This window comes from Psammomys obesus, unplaced genomic scaffold (genome assembly GCF_907164565.1).
Source record: "Psammomys obesus unplaced genomic scaffold, mPsaObe1.curated_primary_1811, whole genome shotgun sequence".
NCBI classification, from domain to species: Eukaryota; Metazoa; Chordata; class Mammalia; order Rodentia; family Muridae; genus Psammomys; species Psammomys obesus.
This window is the reverse complement of record NW_026590701.1, coordinates 1,547,127-1,571,792: the sequence shown is the minus strand read 5'-3', so window position 1 is coordinate 1,571,792 and position 24,666 is coordinate 1,547,127. Positions and strand designations below refer to the sequence as shown.

Here is a 24,666-nt window from a genome sequence, read left to right as displayed (position 1 = left end):
AAGACAGTTTGTTTTACACAAGAGTTGTCAACTAGTAGTGTCATTTATTACAGTAAAATGTACTAATAGCATTCTGATCACCAAGACTGCAGATGTACAGACAAGCTCTTGACTAGCTAGGCTGTAATAGTGTTATTAAAACTATCTTTAGAGGAAAGATTATTGTTGGAATATCACAGATTTCCTTGGGATCAGAAAAGAAAAATATGTGTATGACCTGCTATGAGCTGAGCCTTAAAATATCTCTCAAATTGTTCTTAATATGCTCTTATCAGGATTTAAGCAAATTATGTAACCAATGGCACACCTACCTTTCCTTCTTAATTGATGGACTTAAAGTGATAACGAGTGTGTCAGCAGACAGTGTCTCCTTTACCACTGCAGGAGATCACGAATTTTGAAAGTCAGCATGCTGTCTACATCTCTCTGAGATGAAAAGTATTGACTGCCACAAAACTGGGAAAGCAACTGCAGAAACGCTGTGATTACTGCTGCAGTTATCTTGGCAAAAGCAAATGAGTAGGTTATGCAGCTTTGTATTCTCATGACAGAACGTAGTTATTGTTTTTTTAAATAAGTCCTATAGACATTTCATTGCATTTTCACTTAGGGCAGACAAAAACCACCTGAAGGTTTTCAGCTGTAGACTAAGCTGAACCCTTATAGGGAAGAGGGGGAAATAATATTTAAATGATTCTCAGCAGGAAAGTACCCAATGAAGGTCCTATAGAAGGTTGCCTGGTTGAAACTAATTAAAGACAGGTCTAAATAAGAAAAGAAGGGGGAAAAAAGGATCAAAGGAATTACATTAGGTGTCACCATGCTATTTGGGGTACTTCATTTAATTTTTGTAATTTTGGTGTAGAAAAATGCTAAGTTCCAAAAACGTCCACTTCTGCCATAATGCCATTATTTTTGCAACAGCTACATGCCAACAGGCAAACATCTTGCAGAAATCATTTCAGCCCAGGCGCATTAACACATTATGGTGAAAAGAGGGGCTTGTGCTTTTCACGCGGTGCGTTTCAGCCTTCAATTAATGTGAAAGCACTACAGTGCCTGTGCAACTTCTCTTGCCTAGTGGTGCGCCATTTATCATTGCAGTTTTACATTGACCTTGACACCCACTTCATTAGAATAAAGATTGTCTACCATTTAGGTTACATTGTTCCTCTGCACAGAGACCCCATGCAAATTTCTGTTCAGATAGAAGAGCTGTGAGGCTGTCAGAGGTCATCTGCATTAAATGATTGCAGCTATTTTCCAACCGCTTCTTTTCATTCTACTCAATTCAGGCTAGGAGGATCAATCAACTTCTCTGCCTGAAACAGTAGGACTGCTGGGAATATAACTGTTTTTGGTAGTAGTGGATATGCCCTAAACAGTGTTAAATATTTAATATAAACTCATTAAAGGCCATCCAAAGGCTTGAGAAAGATACCACATTTATAGCAATATCAAAGGGGACAGGAAACCTTTTTGAAAAATAAATAGAATAGTAATTATCAATGTTATAATTTCAGAAGATTTAACTACAATATTTCTCAGGCTTAGTGAATCTTTCCTAGATGGGTTTTTTTTTTTTTTCACCTTTTACCTGGGTCAGAAACTTCATATTTTTGTGCAATATTTTACATGAGATTGACAGGAAAAATTTTCAGTTATTGGTGCTTCTGTTTTCACTCAGTTACAATAAATTCTGTCCTGGCTATATTTGTTTTAAAACACATAGACGTTCCTTATGTAAAAGAAAAAAAAATGATTGGAAAAATAAGTTGCCTGATCTCCTACTTAAGTTTCCTGAGTGATATAATTGGAATTAAATTATTAATGGGAGATACTTTTAAAAAGATTGTTTTATGATCTTCTATTAGGGAATTTGCAATTCATTTTAATATTTGTAGTTTGATTTATATTAAAGATAATGCAATCTATGTTCAATTAACAATACATGGCCAATGTAATGTGATTTCCAGATCATGCAAATGGAATAAGCTAGAAGATGGGGGAAACTCAATTCTTAACCTCAGATGTAATTTGCTGTGTGAGTTCTGGCAATTTTAAATGACATTGCACTTTTTAATTTTTCCAAAGGCTCAGCAGCAAATTTATCCCAATCAAGAAAGCCTATTATTAATTTACAAGGACAATTGTAGGAGTCTTTATAATTTCTTTGAGCAATTATTCGCCATAAATTCTAACGGTAAAATACAAATAGTTTGCAAGAAATAACACTGTTACTTGTCTGGTGCTTGCACCCTCGGCTTGAATCTTGAACATTCACTCCAAGAACTGGTGATACTGACCCCTTGTGAAGCCCCGCGGGGCTTTGTGAGATGCTGGACATTGGTGTCTGAAGGAGGGCAGCCCAAGAGCCGCTGCAGAGCAGCCCTGGCCTCTACCAGTACAGCTGAGCTGTGGACCTGGACTTTCTATACAAAGCTTCTTTGTTCGGCACTGAATAGCATTAGGCATGGACTAGCTGAGGGGCCACCATGAAGCCTCAAATGAGGAGGGCAAACACTAGCTGGAGAACACAGTGTGAAAGTCACAGGCATATCCTTGCATTTGTGTGCAAAATACATCTTTTCACATATTATTTTGTGGTAGTTTGGGCTTTGATGTGTTTCTTGCATATACTTTCTTATTGGTGTACTAAGATCTACTTTGTCTTCACAGTGTGTTTTCTTCTCCTGCCTGTTGTGGGACAAGGGTGATAATCATGACAAATACACAGGTGTTTGAGACACTAATTTGCATGGACAAGCATTCAAATGTATCATTATTATAACTAGGTGATTTTCCTTGCCTTAACTCTTCTAAATATAAAGTCACCTGGTGCCCAGTTAAAAGCAACATATTACATGATAAAATACTCAAACTCCAATGACTGAGAATTGGACAGCCATATTCTTTAATCAGGAAAAATTGTTTGCTTTAATTCACATGTTTCTCGTCACCAAAGCTTCACTCTGGGTTTAGCAATGTCTGCTCTCTTTTCAGCATGGCCACCAGAAGCACCATACAAAAGTCTTACAATGAATGTCTTAATCTCTCTGTGTGCTTTTAGAGCATTATTTTGAATTCCATCATGCTGCCTTTTTTTCTCCCCTCTTCTGATGTTTTATTACAGCAGCAGAATTCCCAGGGAGCTTTGGGGGCAAGGTTCACATAATATAGCCCCACAGTTTTGCTAGGTGGGAGCCATCCCCAGTCCTGGTCATCTTTTGGTGATCTTTCTATTTCAAAAGATTCACTGGGTATAGTCTTTACAGCATTAGCTGGAGATGGCTTATTTTTATTTTTATTTTTTTATTTACTAGACAGTGAGTATCTACAACCCTTTCATGATGCTTTCTTTCTCTGACCTCACTGTGACAAGGCATCTTGTTCTTTAACATTGAGGGAGGCAGAAAAATGCTTGAGTTTCTCAATGTGTGCCTTCTATACCAGTTTTAAAATGGCTTATTCTTCTGGTTTCCATGGTGACAATTAACACTGTTTCAAGGCATTGTTCCACTCTCCATTTGGGCAGAATTTTCGGTGTGATTTTTAACAAAAAGAAGGAGAGAGAGAGAGAGAGAGAGAGAGAGAGAGAGAGAGAGAGAGAGAGGAAAGGAAAAGGGGGAAGGGTTTAAGGAAGGGAGGAAAGTCTAGCATAAGTGTCAAAAAAGTTATCTCAATCAAGTTTGTATTTGTTACTAAATACATTTATTTTCAGAAATCCCTGTTTGTTTGTTTGTTTTACTGGTTTTTATAATTCAGTTTTAGTGTTTGTGCTTTTAAAATGTAAACTGTAAAGAATTTCAATTTTAATTCTTAGTTAAAACAATGAACTACTATTAGCTCTGTATTTTCTTTAACCTTTCTTTATATACAAAGAAATAGCTTTTAGGACACTAGTAGCTTGTGTCTTTAATTTAGAACATTCACAAATCTATTAAGAGGATTCATTAGACCAAATTGAATTGGCCAAGCAAATACACTTAATAATGTAAATATGCTCTTTGAATAGAGTATATTTTATTTTTGACTAGACAGTCCGCAGCAGGTGCAGTGGGAAGTTAGCTGTTGGATGCTTGTTTACCTTAGCACTCGAGGAAAGCCAGCTGACTTTAACTTTGCTAATCTCATTTTTGGCTATTGAAGACTAGTCTATAGCATAACCTTCCAGACTACAGAACACAATGGGGCAGCTTCTGCTCATTTACTGCTGTGGGTAAGATGAAGATTAAATTATCTTCTCAGCATAGGATTGAGTATCCCACTTGATAGGGGGACCAGGTCTAGGCAGATTTTGGTGGTTGATTCTCCCCACCTAATCCTTCTGAAAAGATGCTAGTGAGAGAAGAGCCTATGTGTAGAAGAGGCAACAAAAAATGGAACCCTCCTGGTAGCATTACATACCCAGCCTTGAGGCCCTAAATCATACTAGATGCAACCTTCACAGTATCAAAAAAAATCAAACACTTTCACCTTAAATTACGTGACATTCTAGTACTCTCCATTCACACATCAATAGATTTAACAGTTGCCTAGGTTCTCCCAGCTTCTGTACTTTGAAGGCATTGCCTATCAATCTTTCATCAGGCTGTTTACACAGTAGGCATATACAGTGACAGAGAGTATACATACTAAGGACTTTTAGTCTAAGAACTATCTTAGTAGCTATTACCATAACTACTCATACCACATTTCACAGGGTAACAACTTTTACTCTGTCTGAAATAAAATTAATTGCTTGTGTGTTTCATCATTGCAAGGCTATCATTTTCATGAGATGATGCAAACTGTCTCTCCTCTTTTACTAACGTGATGGAGGAGATATTTAAAGTTGGGAAAGAAAGATGATGAGTTTGCCACAAGGAGAGCCAATAACCAGTAGAAGCCACTCCCAGAAGGCACAACTGGAGGACTCTCTCTGTTGATTAATACACACAAGGAAAAGATTTGAATAATAGTCCTCTGCTTGACTGAAATGCCACTCCCCCCAACATCATGTCAGCCTTACCTAATTAGTTATGGAAATCTTACATGGGCATCTGATTCTATAAAGCAGATTGCCTCTTCTCCAGTCATCACTCTGACAAGTAATACACTATCTAGGTTTCTAGAATACTTTTTGAGTATTGGCTTGAGAAAACTTAAGTGGACAGTGTGTTTTCTGTGCTGGAGAAACATGGTCCTGGTGATTGCAATTAGAAATGTAACCAGAACTTCCCATGTTTCACAGTCTAAACTCTAAAAGCACTCTAAAGCAACCCTTGATTTTTTCTTCAGTATGCATATTCATGTAATTTTGGATACACCGACACCCTGATCAACATTCATTAGTAATATAAAATGCTTTAAACCACCTAATTTAAAACATTTTGTTCTGCGATCCACAAATGCCTAACATTTGGAAAAGTTTACATAAAACCTGTTTAGTGGAAATGGAAGATTAAATATAAAGCCAAAAGGGTGCAAACATACACAGAAATGCTGAGACCTGCTAACTGAGGCAAAGGTCTCACACTATCTTGTCTTTGAAGCTAATTCCAGTTCTAAGCGAGTTCAGAGTTTTGTGGAAGGTGTTTTTCAGGGACTAAAATCATCTAAGTGTTTGAGGATATTACGAACCTGAAGATTAGCAATACTTCGCCCACTCAAAAACTTTTCTTATGAGATCTGTTAATATGGTTACCTTAGGGCAACCATACTCATATAGGGCAAAGGAACAGTGCTACCACAAAGCTCATGACTCGAGTTTGTGGTTTCAAGGAAAGATGTTTTAGAAATATGCATGTTTAGCATTTTACCCGTAGCCTAAATTTGACACTCAATGATATGTTGATGCACACTTCCCCCATACACATGAGAGTCATTTACAGTTGTCCATATGACTTTCTGCCTGAACTTTTCCAAATACAGGGATTTGAGGAATGCCACATAAAACTGTTTTACAAAGTAGCTATTACATTGTCTCTAGGAAACATCTTTTAAGAGACTCATTTGGCAGTTTGATAGAATATAGTGCCTTTGTTGGGGGGGGGCACCACAGTGCAAGCCCTGATTCTTGGTGTCTTTGCACCCAGAGTACCACTATCATGTACGTTCCTTATTCTCTTATGTTTTTAAAAAAACATTCCTTTTTTTAAAGAATAATTTTCTGCTTTTGAAATAGTAAAATTTAGATGCATTTTCAAAACAGGTTCTCTAAGACGATTGTTTGGATCATTTTTATAGTGACTAAAGAAATATAATATGTCAACAAATTAAAATTTATACTGTACCCTATATCTTGCCCATAGTTTGTTCTCACCAAGCACCGCCTTTGCATGAAGAGAAAACCTGTGCACTTTTTGTATTTTTTTTAAAAACTAACATTTGAGAGAATTTAATGGAGATGCTTTTGTATGAGCTGTGGCTTTTTCTTGTTGTGGGGCATTGGCTAGCACATTCTGGAAATGTCCCTGGGTCCTCTTTGCTCAACATAGTGCCTCTCTGGGTCTGGAAGGTTCAGTACTTGGCTGAGAAGTTCAGGGCAGTTTATGGTAGTCAATAAGCAATCCTGATCTGTAACTCTCCCAAGAACCTGGAGTGCCTTCCTCCCCTTTATATGTGCCTTTTCTTTTTAGCTCTCACAGAGATTTTAAGTAAAAGAAAAATAGAAACAAAATATTGAGACTTTAATTGATAGGGAACTATTAATTTCACATAATCTTTATGGATAATGTTTCCCTTTCAAAGATAGTTTTATTAGGTATTTTTTGGAAATAAAGTCCAAATATATGAGAAATATATAAGCACTGTTTTCTTAACTTGTGAAACCAACAGTCACGTGTATGGGTTATTTTTGTAACATAGACATTTTCCTCTATTAATTGCCTTCATTTGGGAAGTGCTTCTCCCTAAAGAAGAAAGGCTCATCTCCTAGAAAAGTGCTTGAATGTGTGTTTCATGGAAGAAAAAGAAAAAGACAAAAACTGTGAACTCCTCTAAGGATGAGCTGCTGAGAGGCTGGATGGGAAGGGTGGCTCCTCAGCCACACAGTGATCAAATTAATGGAAACAATACATCCTTCCAGGCCAGGCATTTTCTCAGTTATTATACCTTAAATTAAAAACATACAACTCGTATATAAGCCAGTTTAAAAAGGCAAAACTCCCTGAAGCCTACTCAGTACGACAGGAAGTATCTGTGTGGTTGCCTGTGGAATCAAGGTGTTTCCAGCTGCGTTACTGGGCCACTCAAGGCTTAGCCTCTCAGTAAATATCACAAAAGCAAAACCTTTTATTTTCGTAAACAGTATAAATTCTGCTTAAACGTTTTTCTAAGAACATCTCTGTCCCCTAATGATTTGTCTTTCTCTTGTCATTTCAGCGTTACAGTGTGGAAATGTCCATCAGGCATCTGAAAAAGACAGAACTACTTAGCAAGGTTGAAGCTTTGAAGAAAGGTGGCGTCTCACTACCAAATGATCTCCTGGAAAAAGTCGATTCAATTAATGAAAAATGGGAACTGCTTGGGGTATTTGCATTTTTATTACTGTTTGTAGGTTCTGTGTACATTTTTTTGTGTGGTGAAGTCCTCTATCTGTCTGATTTCTAATTTGAGGCACAAATATCTCTCTTTCAATTCACTCCTAACATTTCAAACAAGCTACTAGTGTTATTATGGAGAAAACATTGCTTTTCCTCTTCTGTTTCTTTTTTTAAATTTATTCTTAGCTGTCTCCTCTCAGATTTTAATAATTTTGGTTCTTTAATACATAAAAGAGTAAGTAAAATATGCCATGTATTATGGGTCTGCACCAAGTCAACTCTAATACAGTATATCTGATATACACTGACTGTCATGCTTGGATGAATGTTAATAGAATTTGTTCTGAAGGTACATGTTAGTCACTGTTTAACTAGTCAGTGTATCCTTAAGATGGAAAATGGAGTTACCACTGTAGCTTTCAGGTCATACCAAAGCCATGAAATCAAATATGCAAATTTGACCCAAACTGAATTGAAGAATTAAATCAATCTCCTTTTTGTGCATCAATTTCCAGGGCAGTTTCAACAAAGCAGAAAAATAAAAAAAGTTTTGTGTAGTTCATTTCTTGCAATGATAGGGGCTGGTCCTTAGCCAAGGAAATGCAAGAATCTGGCAAAAGGCAATGTAGTCCTCTGTTGCCAGAGGTCCAGTATAGCCGAATGCAGGAGGCAGCACTGCCCTATTGCTGGAGGACAGCAGAGAGAGAAGTTAGCCTGCCGTTGTTTGTCAGCTTCTCTCCTAAATTGCCTTCGCTTCAAATCAAGGGTAAGCTAAATTTGCCAAGTACCTAGATGATTAATTATGATAGCTGCTATGGGTGGTGGCAGTTGCAGAGCATAATTTTTCAAGCCCTCTATTTTTCTGCCTCTTTAAATTTTTTTAAAGAAATAATACTGTAGAAATATTTTGCATTAGGGCTCTCCATGTACAGCGATGACTTGGAGTCAGGCCAATGTTCCGTTTATGCCATGCTTCATCTAAGTGATAAAAACCTGCACAGTTAAGCTCTTGTTTCTCATCTAAATTCTCTACACGCTATAGTTGCTCAGAGTAGCTTAAAATGTTAAAAAGTCTCACTCTTACTCGTGGCCTTGCCTTTTAGGGGTAATTGGTGTAACTTGCTTTACAACATGGTGTTTTTAATCGGGACCTACTAACTTCTACAGCACTCATTGGCCTCAGGAGAAATGATTACTGCATGATATTTTCAGAGCTTGTTTACCAAATAGAGAAGAAGAGCAACTTTGTTGGCTTCAGAGCTAAAGTGATAGCCTGTTGACACTGTGCTTAAATGCATTTTTCCTAATTTGATAAATAATAGTACTCCCTTAGAAAACTGTTTAAAGTGTGTCATGAATATTGATTCCTTACCAAAATTTTGAATTGTTATTACATTGAAGATAACAGTATTTAATTAGTCGCTATGAGTTGGGTGCCATTCAGACACTTGCCATGTTGACAACATATCACTCAAATACCGTACAGTTTCCAGTAATTTTGGGAGACCAAGCTGGAGAGAAGACTTTAATAAAGCTGGAGCCACACTGATACCAATAGGCACACTGCTTTAATTGGCATGATTACATTTTAATTGGCATGAAAAAAATTAAAGACAAGGACTTTAACTTCTAACAATAGTAAAATAGAGGGATATGGTTTTTAATATTTCTTTCATCTAAGGTGAACAGTGTGGAATGGAAATACATTAGAATGAAATGTCAGTGGTGCGTACAGTTTAATCTGTGAAATTTTGTCCCCTGTGCTGCATATTACTCCGTCTCAATTGCATATTAAACAACCCTATCAAGGCAGGCATTGGCATCTGCTGTGCTGACACAAATTGTGAATTAAATGAAATTGATGTCCTCTGTCGTATATTTATGAAGACGGACCATTCTCTGAAGTATTCTGTTTATAAAGAATTTATGATTGCAAACTGTTCCAGAACAAAAAAGTGGCAATAAATTCCTTTTTGTGACCCTAGCCTCCAAGGGCATTGATTTCACCTCCTGCTGCTACTTTTGTTACAGCATAAAAACAATGCTAAATCTGGATTCCACTGAGGGTCTTCAAATTATCAATATTTGCACCATGAAAATGCAAGGGTGTTGCCAAGACAGGCTATTTTTCTATCATGATCTCCTAAAGATACTATTTACAGAGCAATGTGGTGCAGATGAATGTTTGTTGATTTAATTTTATTTGTATTTTAAAGCGTATTTTTCTAGGTTTAATTTATCATTATAGATTAAATCCTATTGATTCTGTAAAAAGAGTGCTTCTACCAAAGAGAAAGGAAAGAAAACCAGGTCAAATAGCATCTCTGTGCCACAGTGCTTGGTCTACACAGGCTCATCTGACAGTGAATTGAGGATTATTTTATTATGTTTGTTAAATAATCTGTATTCAAAAGAAAAAGCAGGAAGAACTATGAGGCTGAAGAATTCCGAGTCAGGTGAAATCCACAGTTAAACTACGGAGTACCTCTGTCATATCATTTGGGGAATTATACTTTGCAAAACAACAAAAAAAGGAATTTAATTCTCTTTACTCTTGGTCTCTGTATATGATTAAATTCAGGCCTCTATCTCTTCTTGAGCACTATAGAGACAAATTTTTACTGTAAAATTTTTGCCAAGAGAATGCAAATGAATTTTTGTCCCTGATCATGGTAAACGTGGACAAAACACATTTTCTGTTAAAGCAAAGTCTAAGGAATGAAGTGTTGCATGTGCAGCCACTGGTGGTGGGAATAATGTGCACTAAATAAGCTCATCCATGGTGAATGTCTGTGCTAAGGTACTTGCCCTCCTGTGCATATCCTATGATGGATTTTTGGCATGTTAGCTAATTTATTTATTTATTTTTCTTTTTAATCTGATGCATTAGAAAACCCTAAGAGAGAAGATACAGGACACAATGGCAGGACACAGTGGGTCGGGCCCACGGGACCTGCTCTCTCCAGAAAGCGGAAGCCTGGTCAGGCAGCTGGAGGTCAGGATCAAAGAACTGAAAAGGTGGCTAAGAGATACAGAGCTTTTCATCTTCAATTCCTGCCTGAGACAAGAGAAGGAAGGAACGAGCCCTGAGAAACAACTCCAATACTTTAAGGTAATAAAAAAAACAATCAAAGTTGATAAAAGCTTTCTTTATGGGAGAGGAGAAATATTTATCAGGTACACAAAGTGTTGGGCTCATGCATCCACGCATGCTGCACCCTTAAATGCTTCCCTGAATTTGCAGACGCTGTCCACACTTCTTATGCTAACCTCTATGTGTGTCATAGAGGAACATCAAGCATATCAAATACACATTGAATATAGAGGAGGTCTGTGCTCACTGTGTGTTTATGCAATGTTTGTCAAGGGAGAGCTTTGATAAATTAAAAGCAGATCAGCAAACACAGAAGATTATTAAGGACACTAAAAGATCTAAGTGTTCCATAAATAGCTTAACAAAATGCACTTCCATAAATTAATGTAGTAAAAGCACACAATTGAATTGATATCTATAATGCTAACAAAAGAAAACATAATTTTACATCTGAAAAAGTTAACTATTCACAGAGAAAATAAATAAAAGAGACCTACATTATAGGTGTATTCCATTGTAAAATGCTGTTTAACCTTGGCAAAAGGATCCATTTTGTTTTCATGTTTATATCCATGGAGAAGCATTCTTATACTTTGTTTCTGTTCTTTATATAGTATCAATTGGATTGAGGCTTAAAGGGCCTTTTAAAATATTTATCTGTGTATGTGCATGTGCGCTTGCATGAGCCATCACGTGCCATAGCCTGCCTGTGGCGGTCAGAAGGTGACATCTGGGAGTTGGTTCCTTCCTTCTTTCTAACATGTGTTTAGAAGTTTAGGAACTAGACTTGGTCATCAGGCTTGTCATCAGGTAAAGTGCCTTTACCCATGGAACTACTTGCTGGCCCGTAGACGAGCCCCCGACTGTCTCAACATACCAGTAAAGCAGTGATTATTTGGTCTTGGGCTGGTCAGCTTGAGGCTTTGGGGTTGTGGAATAAATTAGTGAAAATATACCCTATAGCATAAAAGATTTTAAAAGGGAAGAAAAGAACAACTAAAAAGGGGAAAAAAACATTTCTGAAACAAATGTTTCTTCTCAAAGCCGTCCTGGACCAGGGTTCATTCACCTGACTCCATTTAGCAATCTTTCAGAAAATGTAGTCCCTTTCTGTCTGCCACACATTTTTGCTCATCTTGCTCACTGCTGTTCCACGAGAGGGCACCCTCAAAGACGGCTTCCGGTTAACTACCAGTGTCACACCCAGATGAATTGTTTTAGTTAAATACTTGACCTTCCGCCATCACCTTGAGAAGTTCAGGCGTCCAACTTTTCCCACGCACGCCCCAAGGCAGGGAGAAGGAATGGTCAGGTGTGTGCTTCTGTGCCATTTGAGCATAACGTGCCCCTTACAACAGGACAGCTACAGGGGCAGATGCTGTAGAACCATTTTAAACTCCCATTGTATCTTTATTGCAGCATTAGTGAACTGACTCGTGTCCCCAGCTTTGGAATTAGGTTACATTCCAGTACCATTGGTTGTTGGGCAGGTGGTCACATTTCTTGCATGATCCCCTTATCCCTTGATCTCTTTATAAAATGGCCTTCTAACAGTATTTATTTTGCAATTACATACAAGTTATTATTCATGTAGTGAGTACAGCTTAGAAATCTCTTAACACTGTAAGCCCCAAAGCAGAGGCATCAGCAAGTTTATTATCACAAATACTTATCAGATTACACACTTATTCCCAGGTCTTATGCATAAATATGTAGGTATTTGAACTAGTGTTTTTAAGAAAGCGTGTTATTGTTATAGATGGAAGCGAGGGCACACACTTTGCTGTTGCTTTCGAAGGTGAGGAGCCTTGATTTCAAGCTTTATGCCATATCAGTATGCCTATGTAACCAACTTTAGAGTCTGAGAGAACCCAGGAGAAAAAGTAGGAGGACAATGAGAAGGAGAGGAGGAGGAGAGAGAGGAAGGGAGGAGAGGAGGGAAGAAAGGAAGAGGAGGGGAAGCACTAGCAAGTGGACTTTGGGCTTCAGATCCCTTCTCTGAAGATGTACTGTGCACTCTAGACCATAAGGCATGGTTGCTACACCAAGTAACCTAGCTCAGTGTTTTCTTAGTACCCAGAGTAACAGAGAACTGTTGTTTCAGTACAGCAGGTACTGTCACATACTATTTTCCATTTTATTTCTCATCTTCAAAGATGTATCTTTGCAGTATTTTAAGTGTCATTTTCTATTAAGTTATCTGTGTTTATACTCCTGTTTCTCTCCCTATTACTTTTTTCCCTCTCCCTCTCTTTTTCTCCTAACTATTTTTAAATTCTACAATAAACCACAGAGAATCTCCTATCCTAAAGAAAGAGTAAAACCTTAACCAATAATGTAAGCCTAATGTAGCTTCTACCCTCATCTCCTCTCTTTCTGTCCTCCACTCAGGCAATCAGGCTCCCGAGCCCAGTAATCATTGCAGAATGTTTCCTATAGTTAAATTGAATTCCTTAATGTTAGTTGCTTTTCATTTTGTTACAAAGATATTCATGCTGTAAGCTACACTTTAAGACTTCCATCTTCATTCCCGATTATAATGCAAACCTCTTTCATGGCATTGGCTGTGGTAATAATGTGCTTCCTTTGAAAACTCTACTTTTCCATTTTGAATATGTAAATATATCTCACTTAATCCTAATGGCAGCTCTATGAACTAGCTATGAGGATCTTGATTTGGGTTATATGAATCAGAGGCACAGGGAAGTTAAGTTTTGTGTGTCCAAGGTCATCTTTAACGAGTAATGTAGCATTATATTGAAATCCAGGACTGTCTGGCTCTAATGATCTTTGGATGAATTACTATGTGAAATTGATATTAACTGATATTTCCTAAGTCTCCTTCCATATCAGGTGTCTTAAAGGGAAGGACAGGACAGAAATACATTTCATTGTTTTTCTGTTATAGACTCATTAGTTACTCTCTTCAGTTTTTAGCCAAAAGTCATAGCTTCAGCTGTTGTAGATGGGATGTGTCTATGTCAAGGTTAGGTTTTCTCTTTTATACTCTATCAATGTCCTTTGCTATGTGCCATCTTCTAAGCTGAACCTCTTCAAACTTTTGGAGATTATGGAACCCTTATATGTTTCCTTTATGACTTGAAAGCCAACTTTTTTCTCCTTAGGATGCTAGGATCCAACATAGCCCTACATGACAGACATCTGGCTGCCTTACTACTAAGCTATGTTCCTAACTCTAAAGTCAGCCATCAGGAGTTTGAGTAGACAAGTTACGGATCTGGAGTAGCACTCTTGTTGTTTGAAGAAAAATTATATATGTCTTTTTGAATAAATATATTTCATAGCCAAAATTTCAATATTAGTAAGCTATTTGCAAGTTTTTCTTAGCACTTCTTGTGTAATTAATCAAGTGTTCTATGCTTTACAAGATTTGTTGGAGGAACAGAACAAAATGTTTGTAATTTAGCATAAAAATGTAAGGTAGTGTATATGATATCTCAAAAATCATAATTTTAGTAAGTACAAATATAATAAAGCTTGCCAGAAGTATAAAGGAAATACACCATGCAACAACTCAGTTCAGGAAGGAACAAAGATTTTTTTTTTTTGCCTGTGAGGCAGCGTGCTCTACGTGTGAAGGAACGTGCTCTACGTGTAGAAGAACATGCTCTAGTGTAGAGGCAGCATACTCTGCCTCTCTGCTGGGGTCCCACATGTCTCCTACCATCACTGGTTGCACAGAAAAAGACAGCTTTATCTCCAGGACTTAGCTCTATGACTCATTATCCTCTGAAACCACAAAGCTTTACTAATGCCCCAGTGAACGATCCTGAATACAGAAAGGAGGTGGTACATATAAAAGAAAAGATCCACCCTTTGTACACAGAACTGCATTTCCTACTCAGCTTGATAAGAGATAGGAAAAGATAACAATTTTGTCTGGAAAAAAAGCAAGTCTAGGGTTATTTTTCTGTAAGGCAATAATGTGTGGAAGATGAGGGATTAGACACGGGAAAAATTCTCTACAATAGTCTATGCCCAGCAGAGAGGTGGCATGATGTGTGAACCTAAAGCTCTGGAATAGAAATGTAAAATTCTTAAGGACTGAACACAGCTTTACAACAAAACATGGGAGCATATGTCAAGGACTTAATGAGGCCAACTGGCAAAGGGCCTCTACTGCCCTGAGAGCGTAACTTCAGTGCCATTGGCTAGAAGGCTTCTAACTATGACCCTTGAGAGAGAAAGGAACATAATTACTTAATCATATGTTCCTTGTATCCCAAAACCAAATTCATTTTTCTGAAGACTCTAAATTAGGAACAAATTGTCTCTTACCAGTTAGGAAACCCACAGCATTGGCCTGGGCGCAGAACCAGCCCAGGAAGAGGAGCGAGAGCAGACCCGCTGCAATCCTGTCACCAGAAGGGGCGTGAAAGAAATAGACCTTAGCATCCGGTGCTGCGGATTTGCAGGACCGTTGACGTTTGACCAAGTATTTCATATTTGTTACTAATTACCTCTTATATGTGCATTTTTTTATTTTTATGAATGAAGAAGTCAAGTTGTGATTTGTGTGAGTGCACACAGAGACAGCCACAGAGGGCGCAAAGCAATGCTCTTTGGATGCAAATCCCGGTAGTTACCCACTGCTACTGGGGACGACCCACTGGGTCACTCACTAGTTTTTCAGAGAACCTTGGAAACTTTGTTTTCTTCCTGAAACACTTTTTTATAAAAGGTTAATTAATATATCACAACTGATGCTATGGTGCGAAAGCTGCCACAGCCCTTATATTAAATAATAAACATGGTTGTAGTTGATTAAATTAATTTTAAAACCATTTACAAAAACAAGTAGTAAACTAGATTTGACCAAAAGGCCATATTTATCTAATCATGTGTTAGACTTTAACAATCACCAATGTGGAAATGGCTGCATCTGTACTTCTTTGAGAAATAGAAACCAGGATGGAGAGATAGCCTCTTACACAAGAACCTAAGTTTAAATCCCCAGCATTTCCATGAAAAGTAGGGTGTGACTTTACACCTGAAATTCCGGAGATAAGGGTAGGAACAGAGATAGGTTTGCTGGGGCTCACTGGCTGGCAATCTCATTGAAAAGGCAAATCCCAGGTCCAGTGAGAGACCCTGCCTCAGGGGGATAGGGTAGACTATGACGGAGCAACACAGTGGATTTTTTCCTTTGTCCTTCATGCATGCACACATATGTGTGTGCTACACACACACACACACACACACACACTGAGAGAGAGAGATGGGGAGAGAGAGAGAGAGAGAGAGAGAGAGAGACAAAGAAACAGAGCGCAACCATATTGCCATAGCATCACATTATAACCACAACTAATATTTGTTGAATGCTTGTAAGGTATATGGCCATTTCTAAGTGTTTTGTCTACAATTTCTTACTTTACCCTCACCGTGGTCCTGAGGCAGGTCATAGGGTTTGCTCTCCCCTACTTATAGAAGAGATCATTGAGATGATATCTATTACTTTATATCTCTGAATACTCAGTGATCAGTTATGGTGCTTTGAACATGATAGGCCCAGCAACATCTGGTGCTGAGAGGCTGCCAGGTCTTTTAAGAAATGGACTCTAGCTATAAGAAGTAAGTCAGCAAGGGAGGCCCTAGACCAGCTTCATGTTCAGACTCTGCTTCTTCAGCCTCCCACACATGAACATGCTCACTCATGGTACTATAGCCATAGCCTTGAGCAGCTCCCACCAGCATGCCTTTCCTGCCAGGACAGACTGCAGCCTCAGTCATTCACTGTAATAGACAATATTTTTTTTCTGTCCAGTATTTACTCACAGAAATGAGAAAAGTAGTTAATACACATAGCTAAAGGAAAACAGTGTCAATGTTTTAAATCACGGGAATGAAAATTTATGAAGTAGAGCTTCTAAAAGGATTTGAAGTTAACTGTGGTCTGTGCTGCAGTAACGAGCGACCGCTTTGAAAATAAATGCCACTCATTCTGGGCATGGCAGTACATACCTGTAATCTCAGTACTCGAGAAACCAAATCAGGAAGTTCACAAATTTGAGGTCAACCGGGGCAACATACTGAGGTCCTGGCAATTTTCAAACAAAGCAATGCCAAAGAAGCAAACAAATAGACAGACTAAAACAAGAAATACTACTATTGTGTAGCAATTTCCTCCTACATAAAGCTCTCTATCTTGGAGTGAGCTCATTAAGATATTCCAAGGGAAGACAAGACAATCCATCCTTTGGGGAAGCTTATGAAGCACAAGAAGCAAACAACTCAAAGGCTTCAGGAAGTCACTAAAATTGGTCAGTTTCACTAGGCTCTTCCCTTCCCAAGCATTTTAAGTAAGTAGTAAGAACTGCTAAGCAATGCTGTTAAACAAACCGCACTCCCTGGAAGAAGCAGAGACCTAAAGAATCTCAGACAGTTGAGCTACCTACTTCTAATACTAATAAACTCACCGTAAATTAGTCAGCCACTATGGAAGAAGTTGGTAGGCAGATCACCCTTCTCCACCCCCCTCCCAAAAAAAAAAAAAAAAAAACCTAAAACAAGAAAGATAATATAATAGAGTTATACCACTTTTGCTCTAGACTCCTGGAACCAGAGCCAGTATGCAATAGCAATTTAATAACTGCATGTCTATGTTGATTGTGTCTCTATTCATAATAAACCATGGAATCAACCTAGGTATCATCAATAAGTGAATGGATAAAGAAACACACACACACAAACACATGTATTTTTTCAGCCATAGGAAGAAAAAAATAATTTAAGGGAAATGGATGCAATTGGTGATCCTGTTAAATGAACTATACCATGATCAAACATCACATGTTTCACTCACATGCAGAACCTAGAATTTTTAAAAAATGTGATAATAGAAGAGTTAAATAGGAAGGGAAAATTAGAGTAGAGAGAAGCAAGAAGAAAGGAGGAAGAGGAATGTGGTCAAATACATTTACTTGAGTATGAAGATGTCAGAATGAAACCACCTGTAGGCTTAGATTTTCTAGATTTTCCAACAAACCTACTTTATTTAGGATTCTTCAATGCTTCCACCCCCCTTCCACCCACTGACCAGAGGTTGGGGAAATGAAGGTTGTTAGGAAAAAGCGGTTGTCGACTTTTTTAGAAGTAATTCCTTGGGGTGAGTCTACTCTTTGTTGTCTGGGTACCAGCAGTCCAGTCCACATGGCAACACAGAACAGCAACATGAATCAGCACAATTCAGCAGATTGGAACAAGTCAGCAAAAGCTGCAAGACTCAGTTAGATTGCCCAACAAGTTCTGTGGAGCGTTTTTCTCTGAGAAGTCAAGTGTCGAAGAATGAAGACCAGAGCAGCAATGTTGATCCAAAAAGCAATGTCTCACTGTCTGTGGGTTTCTGTATATCTCCTCTCCTCTGAGGCCACCCACAGATGTTTTCTGCTGGCCAAAGTCAAGCCCATTTCACAAGACAGCTTGCAGCAAGACATCATGTGCCCTTTCACAAGACAACCTCCAGCAAAACATCACACGACACATCTGAATCTTAAAAAAACAAAATCAGAAACTTCCACTTCACCAACTTATTTTTATAATTAACATGCACTTAGAAAGGAAAATGAAATAAAAAAGAAATATTTTCTCAAATACCAATATATAGTCTTTGGAAATAAAAACAAGACCAATGTAATTAACACATTTGGGAGAAATTCTCCATAACCACTATAACTATCCCAAATGGCACTATAAATAATCTCATTTCCAGTGATCCCCAAAAGTCAAAGGTAAGAAACAGGAGAGCATATTTGCAAATTTCAATGCATAGGAAAAATGGCCATAGCTCTTATTGTTGTCTGTGACAATCTGATATTTACTGCTCTGATGACACTATTGACAACTCTGTGAGAATCTGAGTTTAGTAAGAGCCAAAGCAAGCCAACACTTCAAATTTAACTGTTGGGGGAAAGGTTCAATTCTTTCAAGGGGCACAGACATATTTTTAGAGGTATTATAGTAACTATATATGCTAGTCAAAGGGAAAAATGTATGCTCATTAAAAATGTATCAGATTTTTCGATCTCATATTAAAAACTCCTGCTACTTAATTGTAATGGATACAATCTAGAACTGATTTTTGAGAACTGACTGACTAAGGTTGAAATTCAATGATAGATTTAAATAAATGATGTTCGTAATATTATTTGATGGGGATAAGAAAACCCAAGTAATTTTTTGGTAATTTTTTGAGGCACAGTCCTAGATAGCCAAAACTGTGTGTGTGTGTTGGGGGGGAGAAATAGGTTTAAGAATTGAGAAGAAGGATATAGTGTATTAATATGGCCAAAGTACGTGATATACTTGAATTAAAATGTCTTTAAAAATCACTATGTACAGTGAATATATGCCAGTAATTAAAAAAATATTTAAGAAACACCAAAGACCCTTTTCTCTAATTATCTCTCTCACGAGAGAATTTTGAATGATATTCCCATAAACTGGGGAGTTCTGCTCCTGAGTTGAGAATGTGAAAGTCGTCTGGGTACTCACTTTCATCATTGCTCCCAGGTAAACCAGATTCATGGATGTCAAAGGCAAATCCAGTTCAAATCCAGCAGAACTACATTCTGGAGTGAGAGTGATGGAGGTGTCTATTCTTAATATCTCTCTTATCAATTTAATGTAGTTTTATGTGTTAGTAAACTTGAAGAAACATACCCAGAGAACAAAATTTCTAAGGTGTTTCTGTACTGTAGATTTATCTTGGTTACTTTTCTACTGCCATGACAAAACTCTATATTCAAAGCAACTTATATAAAAAAAGAGTTTATTGGTTGCTTAGTGTTCCAGAGGCTTAAATTTAGAGTTCACGGCACCGTGGCGGGGTGCATGGCAGCAATCAGGCATGCCCCTGGAGTAATAGCTAAGAGCTCACATCTTGAGACAACAACCACCAGGAAGGAAGATGTGATGGTGGCGCAGAGGGCAGAGAGACAGAGAGACAGTGACACTGGGAATGGCAGGGCTTTTGAAATCTCAAAGTCCAACCCTCCGTGACACACCTCCTCCAAAAAATCCACACCCCCTAATCCTTTCCAAACAATCCCATCAACTGGTGATCAAATATTCAAATCTATGAATCTATGGGGACCATTATCATTCAAACTACTACAGCAAGTGAGTAAGTGTAGAAGTGTAGGGTCACGTAGTGCACAAATATAAGCATGTGATCTGTGGTGCTTTTTACTTGTTGCTTTGATAAAATACCATGACAAAAGCAATTGTTGGGAGAAAGGTTTGTTTTGGCCCACAGTTAGAGGGTACAGTCCTTGCCAGGACATCCTAGCAGCAGGAGCTGAAGCATCTGGTCATACATCCACAATTAGGAAGCAAAGAACCCAGGAAACAGTGCACCATGGTTTTGAGGGTTAGTATCCCACCTCTGCTAACTTAACCACGACTTATCCACAGAGGGGTATCCGGAAGCTTGTCACCAGGTGATTCGAGAGCATGCCCAGGTAATAACACTAAACATCACATACCTTATTGTTAGTCAGTTATCTACTTAAGAGCCCAAGGATTTTTCTGACATAAATGAGATTAATCAGTTAAATGAGACAGTGCATCTGTGTTTAAAACAGCTCAGTGGGTATGAGCACTGGCTGCCCTTTCTGAAGACCTCAGTTTGATTCCCCACACCTCATGGCAGCTCAGACTTGTCTGTAAGTCTAGTCACAAGGGACCAGATATCCTCTTCTGGCTTCCGGAGGCACCGGGCATTCATGCGGTGTTAGATATACATGTAGGAAAACGCCCATACACATAAAAATAAATCGATAAACATTGTACCGACGGTCTGCTTGGGAAATGCTCAGTATGTCTTAACTATCTGCATTATAAGTACTGGGAAAGGATATGTTTTTGCCTTTTATTTTTTAAAAATAATTTATTTTATTTTTTGAGATTATATTCATGTCTAACACAGTAGAGATGATGAATAAAGCAAGTCCTTTGGAGTTTCAGTTTCTTTAGTTGAATTTAATGTTGAACATTCGTATTGAATTGTCCATTCTCTTCTATTACTTTACTCTTACATCATTCCTTCATAATTGCTCAGTTTATAGTATTGATTAAGTACCACAGATAGGTTCTCTTAGTTGTTAAGATCTTGGATGTTTGCTTGTCTAATTTCTAGTGTGTAATTTCTCTTCATTTGATTTTTTTCTCTTATAATTTTGATTTCTAGTTTGACATGATTATCTCCAAGCTTTTCATTCTACATATCTGTATCAGCCATTATTTTTCCACTGGTAAATTTATTTAATTATAGATGATGCCATATAAGTCTTCTAAACATCACTTTTGGCTTGGCACAGACTTCTGTTTGATGTTGTCATTTCTGCGTAGAGGGTTCTGTAGAATTCTCCATTAAAATGATGCACAAAGGGGGAATGCATCATTTGTACCAAAGATGTCATAATTGCCTTTGTCATCATGGTGGCCTCCTTTCTCCTTGAACCTACTATGTTCCCCAATTCTATCTTCATAATTGAAATACTAATTCCGAACTAAAGTAGAGGATCAAAGGTCTTCTTAATCATGAATTATGTCTGGATGACAATACAGATAACATGAATATATTTTATTGGTTTTATAAATCAGCAAGAACTTGTTCAAGTCATTTCTACAATACAAAGAATTTCACTGATCTGCTGCTAGTGCAGTGACAAAAAGCAATGAGCAGGCCCATGAAAAATCAAAGATGGGAAGCTCTGGGTTAAGATTAATGACCAGGCTGAAGAAATGGAGGGCCTGAATCTAGCAAAACTAACTAGAGATAGTACAATGATAAATAAGCTCAACCTGGTATTCCCGTATTCGCAAGTGACTTCAAGTTCCTCACTACACACACGTGCACACACATACATCATATACATATACATGTGTATGTATTCATATCCAATACATATGCCTCCCATATGGCTGAGGATATCCATGTCTATCTTTGTTACCCATTTTGTTATTTTAAGTGAGTTTCTTATACATTGCATTCCTGGCAAGTGAAAGAGTGAATATCTTCAATAAGCAAACTAAGTCCGTTCACTACACTCACTTTCTTAAAGTTGCTGATCACTCTTCTCATCCCATTTATTTGTGTATTCACTCAATAAATAGTCACTGAACATCTACCATGTAGCAAGGCCTGGGCTGGGTATAACAAAACATGAAGCTTACAGTGTTGTTGTATTCAAACATTTTGGAATGTAGAATGTTGTTTATAGTCATTTTAGTGAATTGAAAGGCTTGTTAAAGTTTTTGCTTTACTTACAGGGTTGTGAATGAACTTAGAAATACTGGTATTAAAGTAAAAACATTGAGCTTTGTTTCCTGTATGCCTCTGTGTTTCCACTTTTGTTGATATATCTATTTGATTGTTAGTTATTTTTTAATTTCAGTTTATTTACTTTACATCCCAAGGATGTGCCTCCCTCCTCTCCTCCTGTCTCCCTTCCTCTCCTTCTCCCTTTCTTTCCTTTATCCCTTTTTTCCCTTTCTTTATCCCTTTTCCCCCAGAAAAGGGGGAGTCCCCATACCCTCGTATCAACCCTCCCCAGCACATCAAGTCATATCAGGACTGAACATATCGTCATGCCCTGAGGCCAGACGAGGCAGAGCTGCCAGGGGGAAATGATCCAAAAGCAACCAATAGAGTCCATGTTAGAAACAGGCCCCACCCTCCACTCACCAGGCAACCCACGTGAAGACCAAGCCGCCTTTCGGCCACGTAGGTGCAGGGGCCTAGGTCCAGACCATCTATGCTCCTTAGTTGATGTCTCAGTCTCTGTAAGCCTCCATAGGGACTGGATTAGTTGTCTCTTTTGGTCTTCTTGTGGGGTTCCTGTCCCCTCCAGGTCCTTCCATCTTTCCCCCGACACTTCCACAGGATTCCCAGTGCACGGGCCCATTCTTGGCTGTTAAGTCCCAGCATCTGTCTCAACCTTCTGTTGGCTTTAGCCTCCCAGAGCACAGTCAAGTTAGGCATCTTCTGCAAGCATACAGAGCATCATTAGTAGTGTCAGGGAAGGGCTCTCTACCATGGGGTGGGTCTCAGGTTGGGCCAATTATTGGTTGGACTTTCCCTCAATCTTTGTTCTGCCATTATCCCTATACTTCTTGTAGGCAGGGTAATTTTTGGATCACAGGTTTTGTTATCCTTCCACTAGTCCTGCCTGGCTTTGAGGTGGTCACTTCAGTCTCCATGGCCCTACCCTCTGCCCCTGTTAGGAGTCTCAGCTAGAGTCACATCCATATCCTCACAGAAGCCCACCTTACAGCAAGCCTCCAGCTTGATAAAGAGATGTCCCCCCTCAGTTTCCCATTAGTTTTGATTTTTATTCTAGTAATACACTTAGATATTTTTTCATATATTCAAGAATTTCTTTTTGACATCATTTTGTATTTTATAATATTTTAAAAAGTAGGGGCCAATAAGCTGGCTCAGCTGTCAAAACACTTGCTGCAAAGCCTTATCTGAGCTGTGTCCTTGGGAGGCATATGGCAATGAGGAGAAAACAGATTCTCCTGTGTTGTCCTTTTACCTACATACAACCACTGAGGCATGTATGTATGAAGACACACACACATACACACACACACACACACACACACACACAAATACAAAAAAAAACATTTAAGCAAGATATTAAAAGTAATTCAGTTATTCATAATGTTCTTTTCATTGGTCAACTTCAGCTTTGTATACCATGATTTCCATTTGTTTAAAAATTATTAGTAGTTCTGGCTACTGAATTATACATATATATATACACCTAATTATACTGTCTACTAGTTTTACGGATCCTCAGTTTATTCCACCCCCTTCTGCACCCTGAAAGGGTTGTAGTTTTGCCTCTCAATAGCTTGGTTGGACATCACTGCGTTTTGGCAGTAGAACCTTTGTCACCTAAGCTGGGGATGCTTCTGGGGCCTGGTCACAGGGCGGGACCTGAGTTTTGTTCTCAAGATAGCATGCAGGTAGGACTGTTCGGATGTTGGTTTCCCTTCTTTCTTACCCTCCCTTACTCTCCCTCCCTCCCACTTCTATTTTCCTCATATTTTAAATTTTTTTTCACCTTTTTTTCCTCTAAGAATATATTGACTCCTAACTAATGCTGAAAGTTTAACTCTTATATCTGACTTGGGATGTCTCATCCCTATTTTATTATGCCAACTTCTCCATGTGTTTAGTGTCCTCTTAGAAGTCCTCTTCTGTGATTATTAAATCCCGTAGATATTTTCTGCACTTTGGAAAGTCTGTTTTGGGGGCTTCAGAGATGGTTCAGTGAGGAAAGGGTCTTGTTGCCAAGTATGATGACCTGTGTTCTATCCTAGGGACCTACCTGGAGAAAGAAGAGAATGCATTCCCTCAAGCTATCCTCTGACCACCCACAACACACACACACCACACATACATAGACTGTAAAGAAACATTTAAATTAGTTTCCTTTTAATTTAAAAAATGTATTAGCATGAGTGTTTGCCTACATGTATGTCTGTGTGACACTTGTATGCTTGGTGCCTGAGAAGGTCAGAGGAGAGCAATACATCCCGTGGGACTGCAGCCTCACATGGTTGTGTTGCCATGTGGGTACTAGAAACGGAACCCATGTCCTCTGGAAACACATGTGCTCTTAGCAGCTGAGTCATCTTTTTAGCCCCTATAATAAAAATGTTTAAGTCTGTTTTTACCTTCACTTGCTTATCTAAGACTTCGGGTGGAATTCTCAAACTTCCTTTCTATTTATGAAGTCCCTCACTTTTCAGTGCTTTAAAAATATGCATTAAAATACTTTGGTCAAACCTGTTCCTCATCTCCTCCCCTTCAATCGCTCCTCTATCATTTCCACCATATTTTTCACCCAACTTCACTGGGCATATCATATCATATCATATCATATCATATCATATCATATCATATCATATCATATATCATATCAATCTATCTTCTAACTGCCTATAATTTATCTATATCTATCTGTCTATCTATCTATCTATCTATCTATCTATCTATCTATCTATCTATCT

The 24,666-nt window shown here is 38.3% G+C and overlaps 1 protein-coding gene across 2 annotated transcripts in view; it reads left to right on the top strand.

The window, feature by feature from the left end:
- Akap6 (A-kinase anchoring protein 6) overlaps positions 1-24,666 on the top strand; it is a 436,130-nt gene that overhangs the window by 342,674 nt on the left and 68,790 nt on the right. For both annotated transcript variants that reach the window (XM_055608602.1, XM_055608603.1), the window contains exons 10-11: positions 7,366-7,512; positions 10,417-10,638. In XM_055608602.1, the coding sequence (XP_055464577.1) occupies positions 7,366-7,512; positions 10,417-10,638 (369 nt within the window). The remainder of the gene's footprint in view (positions 1-7,365; positions 7,513-10,416; positions 10,639-24,666) is intronic.